This window comes from Rousettus aegyptiacus, unplaced genomic scaffold, assembly GCF_014176215.1.
Source record: "Rousettus aegyptiacus isolate mRouAeg1 unplaced genomic scaffold, mRouAeg1.p scaffold_m13_p_11, whole genome shotgun sequence".
In the NCBI taxonomy this organism is placed as follows: domain Eukaryota; kingdom Metazoa; phylum Chordata; class Mammalia; order Chiroptera; family Pteropodidae; genus Rousettus; species Rousettus aegyptiacus.
In genome coordinates, this window is record NW_023416286.1 from 4,560,735 (window position 1) to 4,582,605 (window position 21,871).

At 44.6% G+C, this 21,871-nt stretch overlaps 1 protein-coding gene across 7 annotated transcripts in view; it reads left to right on the forward strand.

The window, feature by feature from the left end:
- FRY (FRY microtubule binding protein) overlaps window positions 1-19,672 on the forward strand; it is a 344,350-nt gene extending 324,678 nt beyond the window's left edge. For 5 of the 7 annotated variants that reach the window (XM_036228428.1, XM_036228427.1, XM_036228422.1 and 2 more), the window contains 4 exons: window positions 3,693-3,710; window positions 5,161-5,271; window positions 7,804-8,006; window positions 19,414-19,672. In XM_036228428.1, the coding sequence (XP_036084321.1) occupies window positions 3,693-3,710; window positions 5,161-5,271; window positions 7,804-8,006; window positions 19,414-19,672 (591 nt within the window). The remainder of the gene's footprint in view (window positions 1-3,692; window positions 3,711-5,160; window positions 5,272-7,803; window positions 8,007-19,413) is intronic. The other 2 variants (XM_036228423.1, XM_036228426.1) reach the window with 1 other exon arrangement.
- The last annotated feature ends 2,199 nt before the right edge of the window (window positions 19,673-21,871 follow it).

A 21,871-nucleotide genomic window follows, 5' to 3' on the forward strand; every position in this document is an offset into this window, starting at 1 on the left:
TCCTCTGTCTCTCTGTACGTTCTTCGTTGTAAAGCCTAGGAAGTCCGACGTGAGTGTCGCGACCCCCGCTTTCTATCCACTTCTGCAGGCGCGGCACATCTTCCGTCCCTTTCTTCAGGCGGTGCGTTCCGTAGGCGTCCGTCTCTTGCAGGCAGCAGAGAGATGGCTCTAGGGTTTGAATCCATTCAGCCACCCTTTACCCTTTGATTGGAGCATTTAGTCCATTTACATGAAATGATTGATAAGTGTATGCTTTGTTCCATTTTGCTACTTGTGTGGGTTTTGCTGTTTCTTCTCTTGATCCCTTTAGAATTGCTCGTTTCTTCGGGTTTCTATTTATTTTCATGCATGCTTTTTATGGCTACCCTGAGGTTCGCATACAGCCATCTATATAATCGTCTGTTTTTAGCTGGTAAGTGTTTAAGTCCAAACCCATTCTAAAAGCGCGATATCTTTGCACCCTCATCCTCATTTTGTTTTTGACATGTTTTGTATCTGTTTTCTGTGTATCCTGACTCTTACGGTAGTTATAGTTAATTTTGCTACCTTTGTCTTCTAACCTTCACTCGAGTTTTTTACGTGGTTGATTCACTGTTTATTATATAATTGCCCTTACCAGTGAGATTTTTCCTTCCCTGTATTTTCTTGTTTCTGGCTACGACCCTTCCTTTTAGCCTCAGGAAGATTCACATTTGTCGTGAGGCCAGGGCCGTGGTGGTTAGCTCCCGCAGCTGTTCGGCTCTGCTCTGGAATGCCTGCCGTGCAAATGCTGGAGCACTTGGTGTCGTCCGAGAGGTCCCTCAGCCTGTCCTCGTTTTTCAAATCCCTTGTGTTTCTGATTGGGTGACAGAGGTGGCTGATCTCTTCTGCGGCACGAATCTGCTGTTTCTGTCTGTTCCCCGTCAGTTAGTGTCACTCTTATCCCTGATTTGGGGCTGCACTAGAGTTCTTCGCTCCGCGTTGAAGTTCCACGTTCCTCTATTCTACCTTCAAGTGTGCTGAGCATCCTTACGATCATTTCTTTGAATTCTTTATCGAGCAAATTACTTATCGCCCTTTCATCCGATTTTTCCGCAGGGTTTTGCGTCCCTGCATTTGGGGCGTTTTATTCTGTCTGACCCCCGTGTTTGTTGTTGGTTAGATGAACTAGCTCTCCCCCCCAGCCTGCCTGCCAGGTCCGTCCCCAGGCGGAGGGGCCCGGTTCGCGCCGGCTCCGACACGCGCTCTGGCTGCTGGCGCTGGCTCTGCGAGGGGCGGGCAGGGACATGCTGCAGAGCGCCTGCCAGCCTGGCCCGGGGGACGCGGGGCACGCGAACAGCGGCGCTCACTGGCGGGGCCCCGGCTCCGGGGGGCTCACGCGCCCCGCCCTCTGCGCGGCCCCCGTTTGTTGTGCGGCAGCTGCGCGGGTCACCCTGTCGGGTGTCTGTCAGGGGCAGTAGCTGGGGACACCGGTGTGTCCACAGCGTACCCTCCCGCCCGCCGTCTCGGACCTGCCTCAGGTCGTGCTTTTGAGGGAAGGCTTTTCTTTTAAAGGCAGGCATGATTAGCAAATGATGTGGCTTCTTGGCGGTTATAAAACCAGTTCTAGAATCTCTCATATTTTTACCTGCCCGGCTGCCATAGCGTAGAACTCGTTCCAGAACCGAATCCGCGGACACAGGACGGTCTGCAGCCCCGGGAATGGCCGAGGGTCAGGTCGTTCTGGGCTTCTGGGCGGCCCTGTCTTAGGGTCAGTTTTTTACAGCTGGGGTTCCTTATCTTTCTCATTTTGAGAGAACATACCTCTAAACCCAGTTTATAGATCTGACCATGTCAGCTGTGCAGGAACAGGGCTTGAAGAAAATCCTTTGCCCCAATAAGTCACGGACATCCTCAGTTTTCAGAGGAAGCTTAACTCACCAAAACGTAGACACATTTATACTAAAGACTTCTAAAGGTATTTTTTAAACCCGGATACAGGAAAACAATAATATGTGGAGGAACAACAGTTTTAACATTTTTCATGAAGTGGACCCCTAAAAAGGCATTTTCATGGTCTTTTGGGAGCTCTAAATGCGCGCTAGCTCCCAGCCTTGGCCTAGAAAGCGATTCTGAGGGAAGGAACGCGGAGGCGGCCTGGATGAGCCGCCTAAAAAGGAGCGTGAGGAGGACGTGGGGAGCACAGGCTGGCTGCCTCCCAAGTGCGAGGGGAGGGAGTCCTTGAGCATGAAATTCCTTAGATTCCGTAGCACCGAGCTGGAGTCAAAAAGGCCTTTGTCTGTAGGGAACAGAGATTCGGCTGGGACTGCTGTGAGGACCTTGCTTTGGAAAACAGTAAGAGGACAGCTGTCGTGACACGAGGCCGTGCGACTTCCGCGGCCCTCCACTCCACCCTGCTGGGTGGGGATCCCACGGCAGGAGGAGCTACGTGCCGAGCGCACGCCGAACGTCTCAACCGGGTTTGACGTTTTCTAAAGTGTCGACAGTGGACATCCTGCCTGGACAGACTTAAGACCCTGGCCCTGTGCTCCCTTCCGCGTGACACTGAGTGTCAGTGCCTGAGGTTGGGTTCTAAGGACGTCTAGGCGCAAAGTTTTCCTGAAAATAGTAAATACCTCAGGTCGTGTAATCTATGTCACAGGGAGTCGCGATGCTTGAAGATACTCATTTATCTGTACGTACTGTATCTTAAGTACAATACAGTAAACATAAAACAGAGAGTTTTTTGGAAAGAGCTTTCAGATAGGGGTTTTTCGATGTCAAGAATTAGAAACTGAGTTAGCTATTTCCTCAAATGTTTCAAAAATCCAGATCCAGATATACTGGCCGAGTTGTTTTTTTTTTTTTTAATATTGTGTCAGGTTATGGTTATCTACGTCCACATACCCAAACTGTCCTTAAACTAATCCCAGTTATGATATGGAAACACCAAAAACTGGTAGTCATAGTTGAGCAGGGCCCATTTAAAATTTATATAACTCTATCAGTTCTATGTTATTTTTAAAATTGTCTACTGGGAGAAAAGATACTTTAAAAAACTCAAGAAAATGACTTGTCATATCTTACATTTGTTTGGCACTATACAATGTTTAGTCCTTTGAAATGACAGCATATAGCAGTCCTATAAAATATCCTCACTGTGGAAGGCATTCTGACTAAAGAAAATGCCCCTTAGATTAACTGTATTCTATGTTAATTAGTCATAATTTAGTATCTATGAAGCCAAACATATGAAAGATTCTGCCTTAACTAAGATGTAGCAATGGTCTAATTTATTCGGGGCTACAGTTCATTCACATTACTCAGTTCATTTCAAAGTCTTATGTTCACATAATCTTTAAGCAATAAAAGTTTGACTTCTGGTCTCTGAGACTGACAAAAATCTAAACCAACTAACCAGAGAGCCCAGAAGATGACAAATTATAGTGGTCAACGACACGTTTCCCATTGGCGCTTGTTTATAACCGGGCGCTGTGCATGTTGAGCGGGTACGGCCTTTGCAACCATGGCCCACTCGGGCGAGCGGAGCTCCCGCGGCTGGCGGCCGGGCCTGCGGAGGGGGCCGCGCTCCGGCGCATGCGACACTGACCCAGGCGAGCGGAGCTCCCGCGGCTGGCGGCCGGGCCTGCGGAGGGGGCCGCGCTCCGGCGCATGCGACACTGACCCTGTACTCTCTTTCCTTTCCCGTCTCCTGCGCCATGCTTGCTGTGTAGCAAATGGAATCTCTGGCAGTAAGTTAACTTTCTTTCCTACTCTCTGTCCATCTGAGGCATGACCCCTAACGACCCTTATTTTTACTGTTCCTATTATACCTCTTAGCATGTTTCCCCTTTTTCCTTTCATTTCATTTTGTGCGTAGACAGACATGCCATCTGTTCAGCAGCGTTCCAGGCTGCTTTTGTCCCAAAGTAGAAGCCCGAGTTGCTACGAACTCTCACACCACCGGTGGAATAGTTCAGTAAGAACCACCGTCCTCTGACGCTCAGGAAAGTCCGTTTCCAGAGCTAAGTTTCACCCTAAATCGTGAAGGTAGTTATTTTTTAAATAATCCTTTTGATTTATCTGCGAGGCTCTGGCTGCTATCTTTTATACTAGATTTTAGAAGTTTCCAATGACAAAACATTTAAATGATCGTAAAATAAAACGTTTAACTAAAACAACCAAAGACTCAGTTTGGGGAGCTAGTGCGTGCAGCCGTTGGTTTAAAGCCAGAGATCGCATGAGAAAGCAGAAGCCATTTCTCCCAAGTGGCCGGACGAGCGTGCAGGGAGAAAGGGCCGATTAGCATGGTCTGGGCACGGACTTCAGTAACTTTTAAAAATTAGAACCAGAAGTTTTAATATTAGCGACGGTACGTTCCTCCTCCAACTTGACACTGAACAGTGTGGTGTCCCTGAAGCCGCGTATCTGACTCACGTTCGCCGGTGACAGCCCCAGACCCCATCCTGCCGGGGACAAGTGGGCGGCATTTAGAGGCCATCAGGAGCAAGAGCAGTATGAGCGCTGGTGTGGGGACTACTCGTGATTTTTTTTTCCCTCAAAGGCTATAAAGCCATTTAAGAAAACATTTGCAATTCCAGAGGTATCCATAGGACGTAAGGGCCGTTTTGTAAGACTTCTTGATGTGCCTCACACAAAAAGTTGTGAATGTTTTCATAATTTTTTTTCTAAGCACATTTGGACCTCTTTTTAGATCTCTTCAATTCAATAAATATTAACCACTGAGTAGAAGCCAGAGGGTCATGTGACCGTTGTGTTTATACAGACTTCAGGATGAGTGTCTGCTGAATTTATAAATTTAACACCTAGAATGACTTAACGTTTTGCTTTTCAAATATACTTTTAATAAAAAATTCTTTTTAAAAACAACTTATAGCTTATAAAAATTAAGACAACCACAGCTATAATTTGTAGATATGTAACTGGCAAATCAAGTGGAAATTGGGCGGTTCCCTCAGTTTTTTCATAGTTACTATACCCCTCTGATGAGTCATCTTCCAGGTGTCAGACTGTGAATTTCTCACTGATACTTACCAGACCTCGTTCTGTTTTTAATGGAATAACAACAGCTAGCTATGGTCCCTTGACTTGAAAAAAGTATTTGTCTCCACCAAGATGTCACTGTTATACAAAAAATGGTCCTTAATAACTAATTTCTTCCCATGCGAATTCTCTCCCTAGCAATTGGAACTGTGTCAGAGGTTGTATAAGCTACACTTCCAGCTGCTGCTGCTTTTTCAGTCCTACTGTAAACTCATCGGCCAGGTGCACGAAGTCAGTTCCATGCCAGAGGTGAGCCGCGCCCCTCCCGGCCCCGCGCCCCGTCTGTCTTCGTCCCACCTGATCGCCGTGCTCAAGCACGAGTCTTAAATGTGTCTTGTATTCCTTTCTAGTCTCGTTGCTCAGTGCCAGGACTAGGGTGAGGCAAGTGACAGGCCTCGGCCCAAAACCGAAGGGCCCCAACGGTGGCCTCTCCAAGGCTGTGCCGCGAGGCTCCACGTGGCCCGCCCTGACCCTGGGTGTCCTTATTTCAAAAAGTTCCTTGCGTTCTGGTTTTCCTTCATTGTATTTAGCGTTTTGTTACTTCCTCTGATGTTGCGATAAGGGACTGACCCCCTGTGTGGTGGTCGATTCTCCCCCACCCCCCACCCTGCCCGGCGTCAGGACACTTTAATAACCCTAGACGTGAAGTCGCCCTAAACGCACCAGGTCAGGGTGGGCCCAAAGCCGCCTAGAAGTGACGGGACGGTGGGCAGAGGACAGCAGGGACGCATGGAGGACGAAACGGGGTAGCTTTCGGGAGGAGGACACGCCCGAGCCGATCGTTCAAGCGTGAGCTGGAGTTAGAGGGGGGAGCCGAGGGGGAGCATCCCAGTGAGGAACAGCGCGGGCATAAAGGCGGGGTGACGGGAAAGGGGCTGCGGGCACAGCGCTGAGCGCCGCTGGGGCGCACAGTGCGGACTATGCAGGGGCGACGGACCGAGGCGGAGGGGAGGGGCAGTGCCGAGATGTGGAGGGCGAATTCCACGACAGCTGGACTGGAGACAGCGAGGCCAGGCAGGAAGCTGCTGATTCAGTTCGGATGAGAGTCCGAACGAGGACAGAAGTGCTAGGTATGGAAAGGAAGTAGGACGTGTGAGAGAGATCGCGGGGAAACGGTAGACGAGAGGGAAGAGTCGGGCGAGATGCTCAGGTTCCATCCCAGCTGAACTAGGTGGCCGGCGGTGCCACAGGCGAGACGGGGGTACAGAAGGGGGCCTGAGGCAACTGTGCATCCAACCAGCCAAGCCTCTGCCCACTGCCCAGGGACCCAGCGTGCCCAGGGGGCCGGCCTAGGTTCATGACGTCCTGCAGGCAGCTGGATGTGAGGACCCAGGGTCGGAGGAGAGACCTGAGCTGGAGGCGCAGATGTGTGGCCTGCGGTGGACAGTCAGGAGTCCCCGACACCACCTCACCAAGAGCCCCGGGCGAGGAACACACACAATTTGACACTCATGTCACCAGATCTCTCACTCAGGTAGAAAAGAGGAAAATGACCACATGGTTTTTAAGCATACTTTCATTTGCCAATTTCAAGGGAGGCGTGAGTCAAACATCTTCGTTTATGGGACTTTTCACAAACCAGATAAAAGAGAAGGCCATTTGGTATGTTGCTATGCCAAGATACTCTTCTAGCAAGTACTAATAGGCTCCTTAGAGTCCATCTTTGCTCAAAAAATAGAGGATCTGCATGTCCTTTTCCATATTAAAAAATTTCACTTTAGAATAGTAAGTTATGTGTTACATACCATGTGTGTGTATGTAATTGTTTTAAATCTTTCAAGTTTAAAGTGAAATTCTCCTTAATTACTCTAAACCTAGGTAAATTTTAAATACTGTACAAACACATACAGTACTTAAAACTTACCTGGATTTAAAATAAGTTCACTTTCAAACTGAAAGCTTTATGTACATAAGATAGTCTACTATCGTATTCGAAAGCAGTACCTCAGGAAATTTTGAACCCAGCTCTGGAGGAGGCGTTTGTAGCCACCAGGCGTCTGCGTGGAAACAAATCGTCCTTTTGCTTCAGCTCTGTCACTTGTAAAGTGAGCGAGCTGGGCATGAAGAAACAAAGACGCTGGGTGAATCAAATTTCCAAGGAAAATAAGCATTATCAACTTGCATTTCAAAAAGGAAAACAAAATCATTGTCGATTTTTTAAAATGCTCTTGAGATTAGATGGCAAACAGTGGTCTTCCATAGTACATTTGCGGGCCCCTAGGAAGTGATGCGGGTTTCTCTCATGACTTCCTTTGTAACACCTCAGATCTTTTAGTTTCAATAATTTTAAGGGAAATTATCTTTGACCTCTGTAACATGAATACTATTACATTGAGATTTTTCCTCTGCTTCCTTAAAATGATATCTTTAATCTCTTTCCAGGTCATAGAATCAGAATTTTATGTTTCAGAGTCCATGTTGACTACATCCATTGGGCACTTACAGGCCAAACTTACTAATTACTTTATATACGCTCTCATTTCATCTTTGACCGGGTGACGTCTTCAGCCCCACAGGCGCACAGACAGACACATAAGTCTGCTGCACTTGACCATGGCCGGCCATGCCCTGCAGAATCGCAAACTCGCGTCCTGCCTGCGCCAGGCCCTTCTGCTCCGACAGCAGACGTGTTACAGGGCGTCCTAACCTGTTTCCCACCCCGCGGGTCCCCTTTCGCCCCTCCCCCAGGCGTTAGGCCTAAGCAGGCCTCATGTCGCCAGTTTTCCTTTGGGCCGTGAGGTCCCGCCTTCAGCTCAGTGCCGTGAACACGTTCTTTCACAGCTGCTGAACATGTCCAGGGAGCTGAGCGACTTGAAGAGGAACCTGAAGGAAGCCACGGCGGCCATCGCGGCCGACGCCCTGTACGTGGAGGGCGCGTGGCCGGAGCCGACCTTCGCGTCCACGGAGGCGGCCATCCAGTCCATGCTGGAGTGCCTGAAGGGCAACGAGCTGGGCAGGGCGCTGCGGCAGATCCGGGAGTGCAGGTGCGTGCCGGCGGGGGGTGGCTGCGGCAGGACCGCGAGTGCAGGTGCATGCGGCGGGGGCGGGGCAGCGACCAGCGTCTCGGGGCGGAAACCTCGGGCTGCAGAACCCGGATGTCCGATGGGGGCCCTGGTCGCCCGTCATCCCTACGTGGTAACACTTCAGAGCGTGCCTCAGCAAGAGGCCGGGCCCAAGGTGGCAGCGGGGTGGGGACCACGCTGAACCATCCACCTGGCTGTGGCGCAGGTTTCCTGCGAGACGGCTGTGGCCGGCAGCACAGCTTGGGAACGCGAAGGACACAAAGCAACCGATTCGGGGAGGCGCGGGGCTCGCCCGGGGGTGGTGCGGTGGCGCCACGGTCACGGCCCCTCGGGCTCCGTGGGCCGCTCTGTCCCCGCGCAGGATGGCGAGCGCGCCACCCTGCACGCCCAGACCCCGAGTGGGCTCGGAACAGAGGGTCCAGCGGGAGCAAAGGCCTGGGGCCCCGCCAGCGCCCCAGGAAGCGCAGGACTGGCCAGGCTCGGTGGAGCACTCTGTCTTCACCGTCCACACCTGCCTGCTTCCGCCCACCTGCAGGGCCGTGCCCTCTGAGCGCCTTAGGCCCTGAACACAGAAAGAGACGCCCACATCTGCGCGCGCACCGGCCTCCGCTTGGAGACGGCTATTTGGAGCCCGATGCCCTGGTCGCCGCAAGTACAGGCCTGGCTCCAGGTGGCCTTCAAAATGCCCAGCACGCACAGCCTCGCTTCTACACACAGCCACTTTTTCAAGCCTGGGAGAGACAGAAAGTTAAAGAAAAAAAAAAAAAAAACAGAATAGCTCTCCAAGGAACCAAGGAAAAACTCTAAGGAGATGGAGATAAGAAATTTGCCTGATAAAGAATTCAAAGAAAGGGTGTGGAGGATGCCCACCACTTAGAACTTCAACAAAGAGAAGGTAAAAGAACCCAGCAGGTGAGGACTGCCACCTGGGATGGCAAACACACCACAAGGAATCCAGCAGGTTAACTTACACAGAACTGTCGGCAGCTGAGACCAGAGACTGGAAGAAATCAACTAGACAGAAGGAACGGTTTAAGGGGCATCTGAGCCAAAATCAAGTCCCAGATATTCACATTATAGAGATTCCAGAAGTACAGGAAAGAAATGAACAGAAATAATGGCTGAAAACTTTTCTCACCTGTAGAAGGTGCAGACATTCTGGTCCAGGAAGCACAGAGAGTTCCAAATAGCATGAACCCAGAGGCCCACACCAAGACAGTATTGTAATTGAAGTGGCAAAAGTGAAAGACAGAGACAACCTTGAAGGAAGAGGAAACAAGGAGCTAGATAAAGGGAAAACCCCACAAGGCCACCGGCCAGGCTCTGGGCAGCGACGTTCCAGCCAGAGGGAGTGGCAGGACGCCTTGAAAGCACTGGGAGAAAGGACTGTACGACCTAGGATAATTTGCCCAGAAGGTTATTCAGATTTGAAGGAGAGAAAGAGTTTCTGGGACGAGCGAAGAGTGAGGGAGCTCACTACCACCAAAACGGCTTTACAGGAAATGTTAAAGGGTCGTCTTCATTCAGAAAAGAAAGGATCATAACCAAAAATAAGAAGATACACGTAAGAAAAAGCCTCACTGGCAAAGGTAAATACATAATAAACACAATGGATCAACAACTTAAAGGTAGCAAAATCAACTATAATTACAGTAAGTACTCAGGACATACAGAAAACAAAGATATAAAACATGTCAAAAAAAATGAGGACGAGGGTGCAAAAACAAAGTGCTTTTAGAATGGGTTTGGACTTAAACACTTCTCAGCTTAAAATAGACCATTATATAGAAAGGTATATGTGAACCTCATGTTATCCACAAAAAAGCACTAAAGCAAAGAGATCAAGAGAAGAAACAGAAGAACAACTCAAAACAATGAACAAAATGGAACAAAGCATATACTTATCAATCATTTCATGTAAATGGACTAAATGCTCCAATCAAAAGGTAAAGGTGGCTGAATGGATTCAAACCCTAGAGCCATCTCTGTGCTGCCTGCAAGAGACGGACCGCCTACGAAACGCACCGCCTGAACAAAGGGACGGAAGATGTGCCGCGCCTGCAGAAGTGGATAGAAAGCTGGGGTCGCGACACTCACGTCGGACTTCCTAGGCTTTAAAACAAAGAACGTACAGAGAGACAAAGGAGGACATCGCATAATGAGGTGGTCGTCCCACGGGGATGACCGAACGCCTGCATGCACCTGCGCCCCCGACAACGGCGCACCTGACTACATGAAGCCAGTGCTAGTGGAACCACAGGCAGAAATGACCAGTGAAGCACTAACACCTGGGGACTTCAACACCCCACTTACCTCAGTGCGTAGGTCATCCCGACGGACTGTTAATCGGGAAGTAAGGGTCTTAAATGTCATGTGAGACCAGATCGACTAAATAGGCATTTACAGGTCATTTCATCCCCAAACTTCACAATACCCGTTCTTCTCAAATGCACAGGGAATATTTTCCAGGGTAGACCACATACGGGGAAAGCTGAAATTCTATCAAGCGTATTTTCTGACCACAGTGGCATAACACCGGAAATCAACTACAAGAGCCAAACAGGAAAAAACACAAATACGTGGAGATTTGACGACATGGTAGTATGCAACCAATGGATCAAAGAGGAACCCAAACAGAAAATCAGAAACGTCCCTGAGACAAAAGAAAATGAACACACACCTTTCCAAAATTTATGGAATGCAGCAAAAGACTTTCTGAGAGGGACGTTCTTAGCTATAGAGGCCTACCTCAAGAACCAGGAAAATCCCAAATAAACAACATAACTATACCTAAAGGAACCAGAGAAGCAGAACAAAGAAACCAAAGTGGAAGGAAGGAAATACTGAAGATCAGGTCTGCCATAAACAAAACAGAGGAAAAAAAAGTAGCAAAGGACAATGAAACCAAGGGCTAGTTCTTTGAAAAGGCAAATAAAATTGGCAGATACGTAGCCAGACTTAACAAGAGAGGAGACCTAAATAAATAAAATCAGAAAAGAGATTACAACTGACACCACAGAATACAGAGTGCCATTAACTATGAACGATTCCGTGCTAAGGGATCTAAGATCTAGAAACATAACAGCCTTCCAAGAGTAAACCAGGAAGGAACAGAGACTCTGAACAGACCTATTGCCAGCAGTGACATTGAAGCTGTCATCAGAAAACTCCCAACAGAAGGCCCGGGCCAGAGGGCTTCGCGGGTGAACCTACCAAACGTCCTTCTCGAAGAATTCCAAACAACTGCAGGGGAAGAATGCCTCCAAACTCTTCCTACGAGGCCAGCATTCGCCTGACACCAGATCCAGCAAAGACACTACAGAGAGTCACAGGCCAATAACCCTGATGAACAGATGCAAATGTTCTCAACAAAACATGAGCAAACCGAATCCAAAAATACATGAAAAAGCTTGTGCACCATGCCCAAGTAGGACTTAGGCCGGGGATGGAAGGGGGGTTCAATATCCGCATATCAGTTAACATGATAGATCACATCAACAAATCCAAGGATAAAAATCATATGAAAATCCCAACAGATGCATAATAATTCAACATCCATTCATGATAAAACTCTCGACAAGCTGGGTATAGAAGGAACTTACCTCGAAACGATAACAGATATGACAAGCCCACAGCTAACATCATACTCAATCGTGAAAGGCTGAAAAATTTTCCTCTAAGATCAGGAACAAGACAAGGATGCCCACTCTTAAGAACCCACCAAAAATTAATGGAATTCCGTAAAGTAGCAGGATACAAAATTAATGTACAGAAGTAGGACTTACGCCGGGGATGGAAGAGGGGTTCAATATCCGCATATCAGTTAACATGATAGATCCCATCAGCAAATCCAAGGATAAAAAGCATATGAAAATCTCAACATCCATTCGTGGTAAAGCTCTTGACAAGCTGGGTATAGAAGGAACGTACCTCAAGATGAGAACGTCTAGATATGACAAGCCCAGAGCTAACTTCATACTTAATGGTGAGAAGCCAAAAGCTTTTCCTCCTGGATCAGGACCAAGACAAGGGCACCCACTCTCACCACCGTTAATCAGTTTAGCATCGGACATCCCGGCCACAGCAATGAGACAATAAAAAGAAAAGGCATCCAGATTGGAAAGGAAAAAGTCAATTGGTCCCTATTAGCAGGTGACATACTGTATATAAAAAAAAAACGCTCTGAAAAATCCACCAAAAAGTCAATAGAATAAATGCAACAATGCAATAGGGTACATTAATACACAGAAATTGGGCGCAGTCATTTTCATTAATAATGAATGATCAGAAGGAGAAATTAAGAACACAATCCCATTTGCAATTGTATAAAAAAAGAATAAAATACAGAGGAATAAATTTAACTAAGGAGGTGAAAATACTGTATTCATAAAACTATAAAACATTGAAGAAACTGAAGAGGACACGAATAAATGCAAAGATAAACCCTGCTCATAGATTGAAAGTACTAATACCTTTCAAAGGAACTTACTGTCCAAAGCACTCTACACATTCGAAGCGGTGCTCCTGAAAATACCAATGCCACTCTTCTCAGAACAAGTCATCTTAAAATTTATATGGACTCACAAAAGACCTCGAAGAGCCAAAGCAATCTTGAGAATGTACAAAGTTTAAGGTATCACGTTCACTGATTTTATACTACAAAGCAATATGAACCAAAACAGTACGGTACTGGTACAAACACAGACACATCAATAAATGGAAGAGCCCAGAAATATACCCTTGCTTATATGGTCAGTTAATCTATGACTTAGGAGGCTAGACTATGCAATTCTGAAAAGACAGTTTCTACAGTAAGTGGAGGTGGGAAAACTGGACAGATACATGTTAAAAATGAAACTGGACACTCACACTATATACAAAAATGAACTCAAAATGCTTTAAAGACTAAATGTAAGCCTAGAAACCATGAAACTCCTAGAAAGAAACATAGGTAGTAAACTACTTGACATCAGTCTTAGTAATATCTTTTTGGATATGTCCCCTCAAACAAGGAAAACAAAAGCAAAAACAAACAAATGAGACTTCATCAAACTAAAAAGCTTCTGCACAGCAAAGCAAACCATCAATAACAACAAAAAACAACATACTGAATTGGAGATTATATTCACAAGTGATATACCTGGTAAGGAGTTGATACCCAAAGTACATAAGGAACTCATACACTTGAATAACAAAAAAAATCTGATCAAAAAATGGACAGAGGACAAGAGACATTTCACTTAAGAAGACATACATACACATGGCCAACAAACCTTGTGAAAAGATGCTCAACATCACCAATCATCAGAGAAATGCATATCAAAGCCTCAATGAGACATCACCTCACACCAGTCAGAATGGCTGCTATCACCAAGTCAGCAGGTGAGCGGAGGTGAGGACGTGCAGAAAGGGAATCCTTGTGCAGCGTGCGTGCAGGACTGCACACTGTGGCTGCCACTGAGGAAACAATGTAGAGGTTCCTCAAAAAATCAAATTCGAACTCCACAGGACCCAGCAATTCTTTAGGGTATTTATCCAAGAAAACAACGGTAATTCGAAAAAATACATGCACCCCTGACTTCACTGCAGCATTGTTTACAATAACCAAGAAATGGAAGCAACCTAGGTGTCCCCTGATAGATGAATGGATAAAGAATATGTGGTATATGTACACAATAAATAAACGGTAAGTGAAATAAGTCAGAGAAAGACAAATGCCACATGATTTCACTTATGTGTGGAATACTTTCAAAAAATCAAAACAAATGGATAAAACAAAGACTCCTCGAAACAAAGAACAAACTGATGGTTGCCAGAGGGGAGGGGGGTGAAAGGTGAAGGGGAATACAGTCAATAACAGTGTGATAACTTTGCACAGTGACAATGATTACTAGACTTAGTGTGGTAAGCACCTACTAAGATATAAAAATGTCAAACCACTATGTTTTACACCTAATATTATATGCCAACTATACGTTAATAAAGAAAATCCACCCCCAAAGAAAGCATGGAGGGAGGATTAAAAATGTAGTCCTTTTAGGATATATTCAAACTTTAACACCTTGCAACTTAAAATAGACTGCTATAGATACAGATTTATATACATAAACCTCATGAGGTAACCTCAGACCTACAAAAGACACACAAAGAAGAAAAAGGAACCCAAACAAAACACCAAAGAAAAACAGCAAAACACAAGGTAAGGGTTCAAGAGAAGAAAGTAACAGAGGAAAACTATAAAAACAAACAAAAGCGATTGACAAAATGGCATCAAGTACATACCTATTAAATGCTCCAATAAACAGACATGTGGTGGCTGAATGGATTAGAGAACAGGACCCAGCTATAGGGTGCCTGCAAGAGACTCACTTAAAATTGAAACACACATAATGGCTGCAAACGAAGGGATGGAAAAAGATATTCCATTCACATATGAAAAGATGCTCAAGGTCACTAATCATCACAGGAATGCAAATTAAACCACAATGAGATATCACCGCACCCCAGTCAGATTGGCTGCCATCAATAAGTCAACCAACAAGTGCTGGTGAGGACGTGGAGAAAAGGGAACTCTCGTGCACCGTTGGTGGGACTGCAAATTGGTACAGCCACTGTGGAAGACAGTTTTGAGGTTCTTCAAAATATTAAAAATGGAACTACCTTTTGACCTAGCAATTATACTTTTTGAGTGTTTATCCAAAGAAAATCAAAACACTGTATACCCCTATGTTCACTCAGCACTGTTCACAATAGCCAAGACATGGAAGCAACCTTAGTGCCCATCAATAGATGATTGGGTAACGAAGTAATGGTACAGACATGCAATGGAACATTATTCAGCCATAAAAAATGAAATCTTACCATTTGCAGTAACACGGATGGACCTAGAAGGTATTATGCTGAGTGAAATAAGTCTGACAGAGAAAGACAAATACCATATGATTTCACTTATATGCAGAATCTAAGGAACAAAAGAAATAAACAAACTAAATGAACAAAAACAGACCCACAGTTACAGAGAGGAAACTGGTGACTGCCAGAGGGGATGCGGGCAGCGGTCCAAGTGAGAAAGGTGAAGAGAGGAAGAGGAACAGATTAGTAGCTACCGAACAGCCACAGGGTGTCGAGCACAACACAGGGAATACAGTCAATATTATCGTAACGGCTGTGTTAGTGCCAGGTGGGTGCTCGAGTAACTGGGGAGAGGAGAGACCACTTCATAAATTATATAAATGTCTCGCCGACATACTGTGTACCCAAAACCAATATAAAATTAAAATTAAAGTTTTTTTAAAAAAAAATATTTCACTCAAATAGAAACAAAAAGCTGGGATACCAATACTCATATCAGACGAAATAGAATTTAAAACAAAGAATGTAAAGACGAAGAAGGAAATTACATAATTATAAAGGTGTCCATTCAAGAAGAGTGCGTAACAATTATAAATGTCTACAAACACAATATAGGAGCACCTAACTCTATAAAGCAAAGATTAATTGACATAAGGCAGGAGAGTCACAGTTATATAACAGTAGGTAATTTTAATACCCCACTCACATCGATGGCTAGATCATCCAGACAGAAAACTAATAGGAAGTAATGCCCTTTAATGTCATATGACACCGGATTGACTTAACAGACATTTATAAAATGTGTCATCCAAACACTGCAGAGTATTTTTTTTTTCAGATGCACACAGAACGTTCTTTAGGACAGAGCACATATTAGGCCACAAAACAAGCCTCAGTAAGCTCGAGCATCTTTTCCAAGCCCAATGACCTGAAAGTAGGAAACTGGAAAGAACGAATTATGTGGAAATTAATCAATATGCTACTAAACAACAAATGGGTCAACGAGGAAATCAGAAACTACCTTGAGACAAATGAAAATTGAAACACAGCTTTTCAAAATGGGATGCCACAGAAGCAGTGCGAAGAAATGAGTTCATAGCTATGCAGGCCAAACTCGAGAAACGAGACAAATTCCAAGGTAACTAACTCTATATTTAAGAGAATCTGGAATGAGAAAACAAAACCCAGAGTAAACAGAAGGAAGGAAATCATAAAGATTAGAGCAAAAATTAAGGACACACATGTTTAAAATGAAAAAGGTCAATAAAACTATGAGTTGGTTCTTTAAAGGCTAAATAATTGACAAAGCTCTAGCCAGATTCGTCAGGAAAAAAAAGATAGAGGGTCAGAATAAATAAAATCATAAAGAGAAGTTAGAACCAACACCACAGAAATACAATGAATCATTGGTGAATATTTAGAAAAATCATAGGCCAACAGATTCAGCAATCTATCAGAAATGCATAAATTTCTAAGGGCATGTAACCTTCTAAGACTGAAACAAGAAGACACAGAAAATCTCAGGAGACCAATTCCTACCAATGAAATTGAAGCAGTAATCAACTCACTAGAAATAAAGGTCCAGAATCAAATGGTTTCACAGGTGAGTTCTGCCAAATATTTAAAGAATTAATACCTATCCTTCTTACACTATTTCAAAAAATCGAAGAAACAGGAACTCTTCCAAACTCATTTTACAAAACAAGCATTGTCCTGATACCAACGCCTAACAAACATCTTAGAAAAAAGAAAACTACAGGCCAATATTCCTGATGAACATGCATGCAAAATGTCTCAACACAATATTAGCAAACTGGATTCAACAATACATTGGAGGATTATACTCTATGACCAAGCGAGATTTATTGCAGGAATACAAGGATGGTTCAACATCCATAAACCAATCAATGTGATACATCAAAGAATGAAGGGTAAAAAATGTATGTCAGGAAAACGTCAACATCCTTGATAAAAACCATCCCTTTATGATAGAAACTCTCAACAAAGTGGGTATGGAGGACATACGTTAATGTAATAAAGGCCCACAGCTAACATCTTCAGTCATGAAAAGCTGAATTTCCTCTAAGGTCACGGACAAGACAAGTTACGCACACAATCACCACTTCTACTTAACATAGGACTGCGAGTCCTAGCCGCAGCACAAAACAAGAAACAAAAGGCATCGAAATCAGAAAAGAAGAACTACAGCTACTATTTGCAGATGTCGTGACACTAGGTATAGGATACCCTAAAGACTCCACTGAAAAAATGATCAGAACTGATCAATGAATTTACTGATTTGCACGATACAAAGTCAATATACAGAGATCTGTTGCATTTCTCTACACCAATAAGAAACTATCAGAAGGACAAATTAAAAATCCTATTTATTGTTGCACCAAAAAGCATAAAATACTTAGGAATAAATTTAAAGCACTGAAAGACCTGAACCCTGAAAGCCGTAAGACACTGAAGAAATGGAAGAGGATACAGATGAACAGGATATACCATGCTCGGCGATCGGAAGGATTAAGATTGTGAAAACGTCCTTACCACCCAAGGCAACATACAGATTCAGTGCAGTTCCTACAAAATAGCAATGGCCTTCTCTGAACTAGAACAGCTGAGCCTAAACTCTACATGGAACCACAAAAGGCCCTGAATGGCCAAGGGAACCTCAAGAAAGAAAGAATGAGGCACCACACTCCCTAATTTCAAACTACATGACAAAACTATGATCATCAAAATAGTGTGGTAATGGCATAAAAACAGACATATATGTATTTCTAGGCTATTTTACATTAGCTATTATTTATATTAGCTCATAAATATATATATATACACACACATATATATGTGTATATATACACACACATACACACACACACACACACACACACACATAAAAAATGTAATAAAAGAGCCCAGAAATAAGCCCACTTCTCTATGGTTAATCAATCTGACAAAGGAGACAAAAATATACAATGTATATTGTAAAGAGACAGTAAAGAGATGTTGGGAGAACGGGACAGATACATGCAATAAAAAAGAAACAAACCAACTTCTTACAGTATATACAAAAATAAATTCAAAGTGGATTAAAGACTTAAATTTAAGACCTGAAACCACAAAACTAGAATAAAACACAGGTTGTAAACTCTTTAGCATTAGTCCTAGCAACATCTTTCTGGATATGTTTCTATGGACAAAGGCAACAAAAGAAAAAGAAAAAAAAAAAACAAAGAAATACATGGGACTCCATGAAACTTAAAAGCTCCACACAACAAAGACACCGTCAACAAAATGAAAGGCAACTTGCCACCTGGGAGAAGACAGTCACAAATTACACATCTAATAAGGGGTTAATACCCAAAATATATGTAAAGAACACATACCATTTAACAGCAGAGAAACAAGTTTAAAAAGGGGCAGAGGACCTGAGTAGACATTTCTCTAACGAGGACACACAGATGGCCAACAGACATATGAAAATATGCTCAACGTCGTTAATCATGAGGGAAATGCAAATCAAAACCACAGTGAGAGATCACCTCGCACTATTCATAATGGCTGTCGTCAAAAAATCAGTGAACAAGTTCTAGCGAGAAGGTGGAGCAAAGGGAACCCTCACACACTGTTGGTGGGATTTTATATTTGTGGAGCCACTGTGGAAAATATCAGTAGATTCCTCAGAAGAATTAAAGTAGGACTGTCTTCCAAACCAGTAATTCCACTTCTGGCTATTTATTTATCCAAAGAAATCAAAACAATTTGAAAAGATAGATGCGCCCCCATGTTCCTTCCAGCGCTGTTTACGATGGCCAAGACATGGAAAGCAATCTGGGTGGTCATCGATAGATTAATAAAGGTGTGGCGTGTGCAATATTAGCAATAATAAATAATGAAATCTTGTTATTTACAACATGGATGGACCTGGAGGGTCTCGCCCTAAATGAAAGAAGTCAGACACTAAGACAAATACTGTATGATTTCATTTTTGTGTGGAATCTGAAAAAGCAAGTGAGCAAAACAGGAACGGAGCCACTGATACGGAGAACGAGCTGATGGCTGCCGGAGGCGGCAGGGTCATGGCGGAATAGAAATGTTTAATTTTTTAAAAGCAGTATGCCTCGACGTAATTTGAAAACTGCTACTTGAATGTATCCTTTCTGGTTTTTTCCCCTTAACGTTTTTATAGTGCATTCACATATTCATTGGCACCATAATGGCATAGCAAATAAACGTTTAAGAGTATCAGATTCCATGCTGATATTTTTATACTTACGATGTTTTTATCGAAGCCAGTCATACGTTTGATAAAATTATGGTGACGTCTGCAGAACTCTGAATACACTAAAGGCACTGAACTGTATGTCTTAGATTGGTAACTTGTATAGTGTGTGAATTTTATGTCAATGAAGCTGATTTTTAAAAACTATTCTTAGGGGACAGAGTCATAACCGCTCCTCTGTGACCAGCAGGGCCTGTAATCTGTGCTCTTCTCTCTTGACTGCAGAAGTCTGTGGCCCAATGACATCTTTGGAAGCAGTTCTGACGACGAGGTCCAGACACTGCTGAACATTTACTTCCGCCACCAGACCCTGGGCCAGACGGGCACGTACGCGTTGGTGGGGTCCAACCAGAGCCTGACCGAAATCTGCGCCAGGCTGATGGAGCTGAACGTGGAGATCCGCGACATGGTCCGCAGGGCGCGGAGCTACCGGGTCCTCACCGCCTTCCTCCCAGACTCCAGCGTGTCGGGCACGAGCCTCTGACAGAAGCCCCCCGTCCCCCGTGGGCCCCGAGCTGGGGGTGCTGCCGCGCTGGGGCCGCCTCGTTCAGTGTCTTCGCAGCCTTCGGAAGGCTCGGCCAGACTGTCCGCACTCTTGGTACCTGCTGGACTTTTTCTAAAGAACATGATGGCACTTCCCACGCATAGCGGGCCTGTCGGAACCAAGGCAGCACAGAGCCTCCCTGGCCGGACGCCACCCATCACGCCGTGTGGCACAAACGTGTTATTTCACTAGCAGACGCGACTCACTACTGAAGCAGTGACTTCATTGCAAACCAAAGCCGACGACACTGAACAGTACCTTCCTTTCTAGAAACAACTTTCGATTGGCAAAAGTGCAATGTTTTCTTCACTAAGAAAATTTTATATTATGAAACTTGTACATTCTTTCCCTTTATTTTCCCTTTCCCCCCCCCCCCCACCTTTTTTTTAATTTGCTGGGCTGAGGAAGGACAGGCAGAATGAAGCTGGCCATTGAAAAAGGAAAGACGGTCAAAAGCTGACAGCCTGTACATGTGGAACGCGCTGTAAATGGACGAGTCCACGTGCACTGTAATTTGAACGCAATCACGGCACCTAAGGGAGATGCTGTGACGCATCCGCCTCACGTTGCTAGGCTACTGTCTCTTAGAGCCTCGGGCTTCTCTGCAGAAGTCTGTAATCAGGACCTGGGCACCAAACTGGTCCAGATAGATCCTTTGTAAAGGATCTTGGCTGCTTTTTACTAGAAGGTTGCTTTTCTGAGCATATTTATACTACAAAAGGATGAGTGTTCATTTTAACCAACTTTGCCATTTTGTAGAAAAAGTTAAAGACACCCGTATTATAAATTAAAAGTCTTTTCACCTGTCACGCATGCATATTTTAATATCCATTTGGACAGCCAGAGGTAGAATCATAAAGGTAAAATATGAGTTGTCACTTTAAGAAATGTCATACTTTCTTTGTAATATTTCTGTAAAGGGCCATTCTTAAGTTTTTTCTTAAATGCAATGCGGTCAAGTGTTAGCTGTGTGCATGTAAACCTGCTGCACATCAGAACATACTCAAAGTTGATCTACATAACTTATTCACTCTGTAAATACATTTAAAGTTTTCGTGATGTAATCTTGGTTGATGTCCTGTTCTGAACTTCCTTTAGACTAAAAAAAAAAAAAAAAAAAAAAGACAAAATACCTATTGAGCATGTCCTTTTTTCTCTGGTTAAGAAGAATTCACAGTTCGGGATGTGGGTTGCCGCAGCGACGGCCCCAGGGGCACCATTTGTAGTTGTCCCGTGACCGGCACCATCGGGGTTGGGTGGCAGCGCAGTGGCCCTATGGGCAGGAGTTCTCGACGACTTCCACTTGGAAGTGGACACCAAACAAAGACTGTGACCAACAACCAGCTCTCTCTGCAACTGACCAGAGAACTCAGAAGAGCTCCGACTGTCCCCTGTCATTAGATTGTCATCCTTAAAATTTCAAAATAGACTCTATAATGAGCAGCAAACAGTAGTCGATGCTTCGATTCTGTCACCAACACCTATCTGTCCTCCACCCCACTCAGGGACAGAGACACATAATGATCTAATTTCTACTGTCCTATTCATATTTACTTAGGCTAACAAATATCACTGGCTTTCCTTACAACTGATGCATAAGCAGTAATCTTCCGGAAGTGTCCTGCAGCAGGGGGTCTGACCCAGGAATTTTCTGTTCCCGTAAGTCCAGCTATCAACTGATTTTAACTCTCATAACCTCACAGCCCCAGACCGGCAGTGACGGTCACCGTGGCTGCAGTGTTACTACTTAACACTGCAAAAAATTCTTCTGATGCCTTTTTTCAATTTACCTGAAAGGTGACTTACCAGAATTAGTAGATGACTGGATAATCATCTCTCTGAAAACTATCTCAAAAACACCTCAGAAATGCAGGTGTCTGCAGGTGGCCACGCTAGCCGATCCTCAGAGTTCTTTGGGACCTGCTGTCACAAGGACCGTGCAGTCAGGGCCACGTTTTCTCCCACGCCCTCTCACCCCGCAAGGAAGCGCCATTAGGGTTACGCTTTAAAAAGGAGAATTTTAATAGTATTTCGTAACCTGCAGTCATCGGAAGTAGTGGGGTTTCTCCTTTGTTCTTAATTTTATAAAAGAAGAAGAAGTGACACCAGCATCATGGCAGACTGTGACGACTCTTGTTT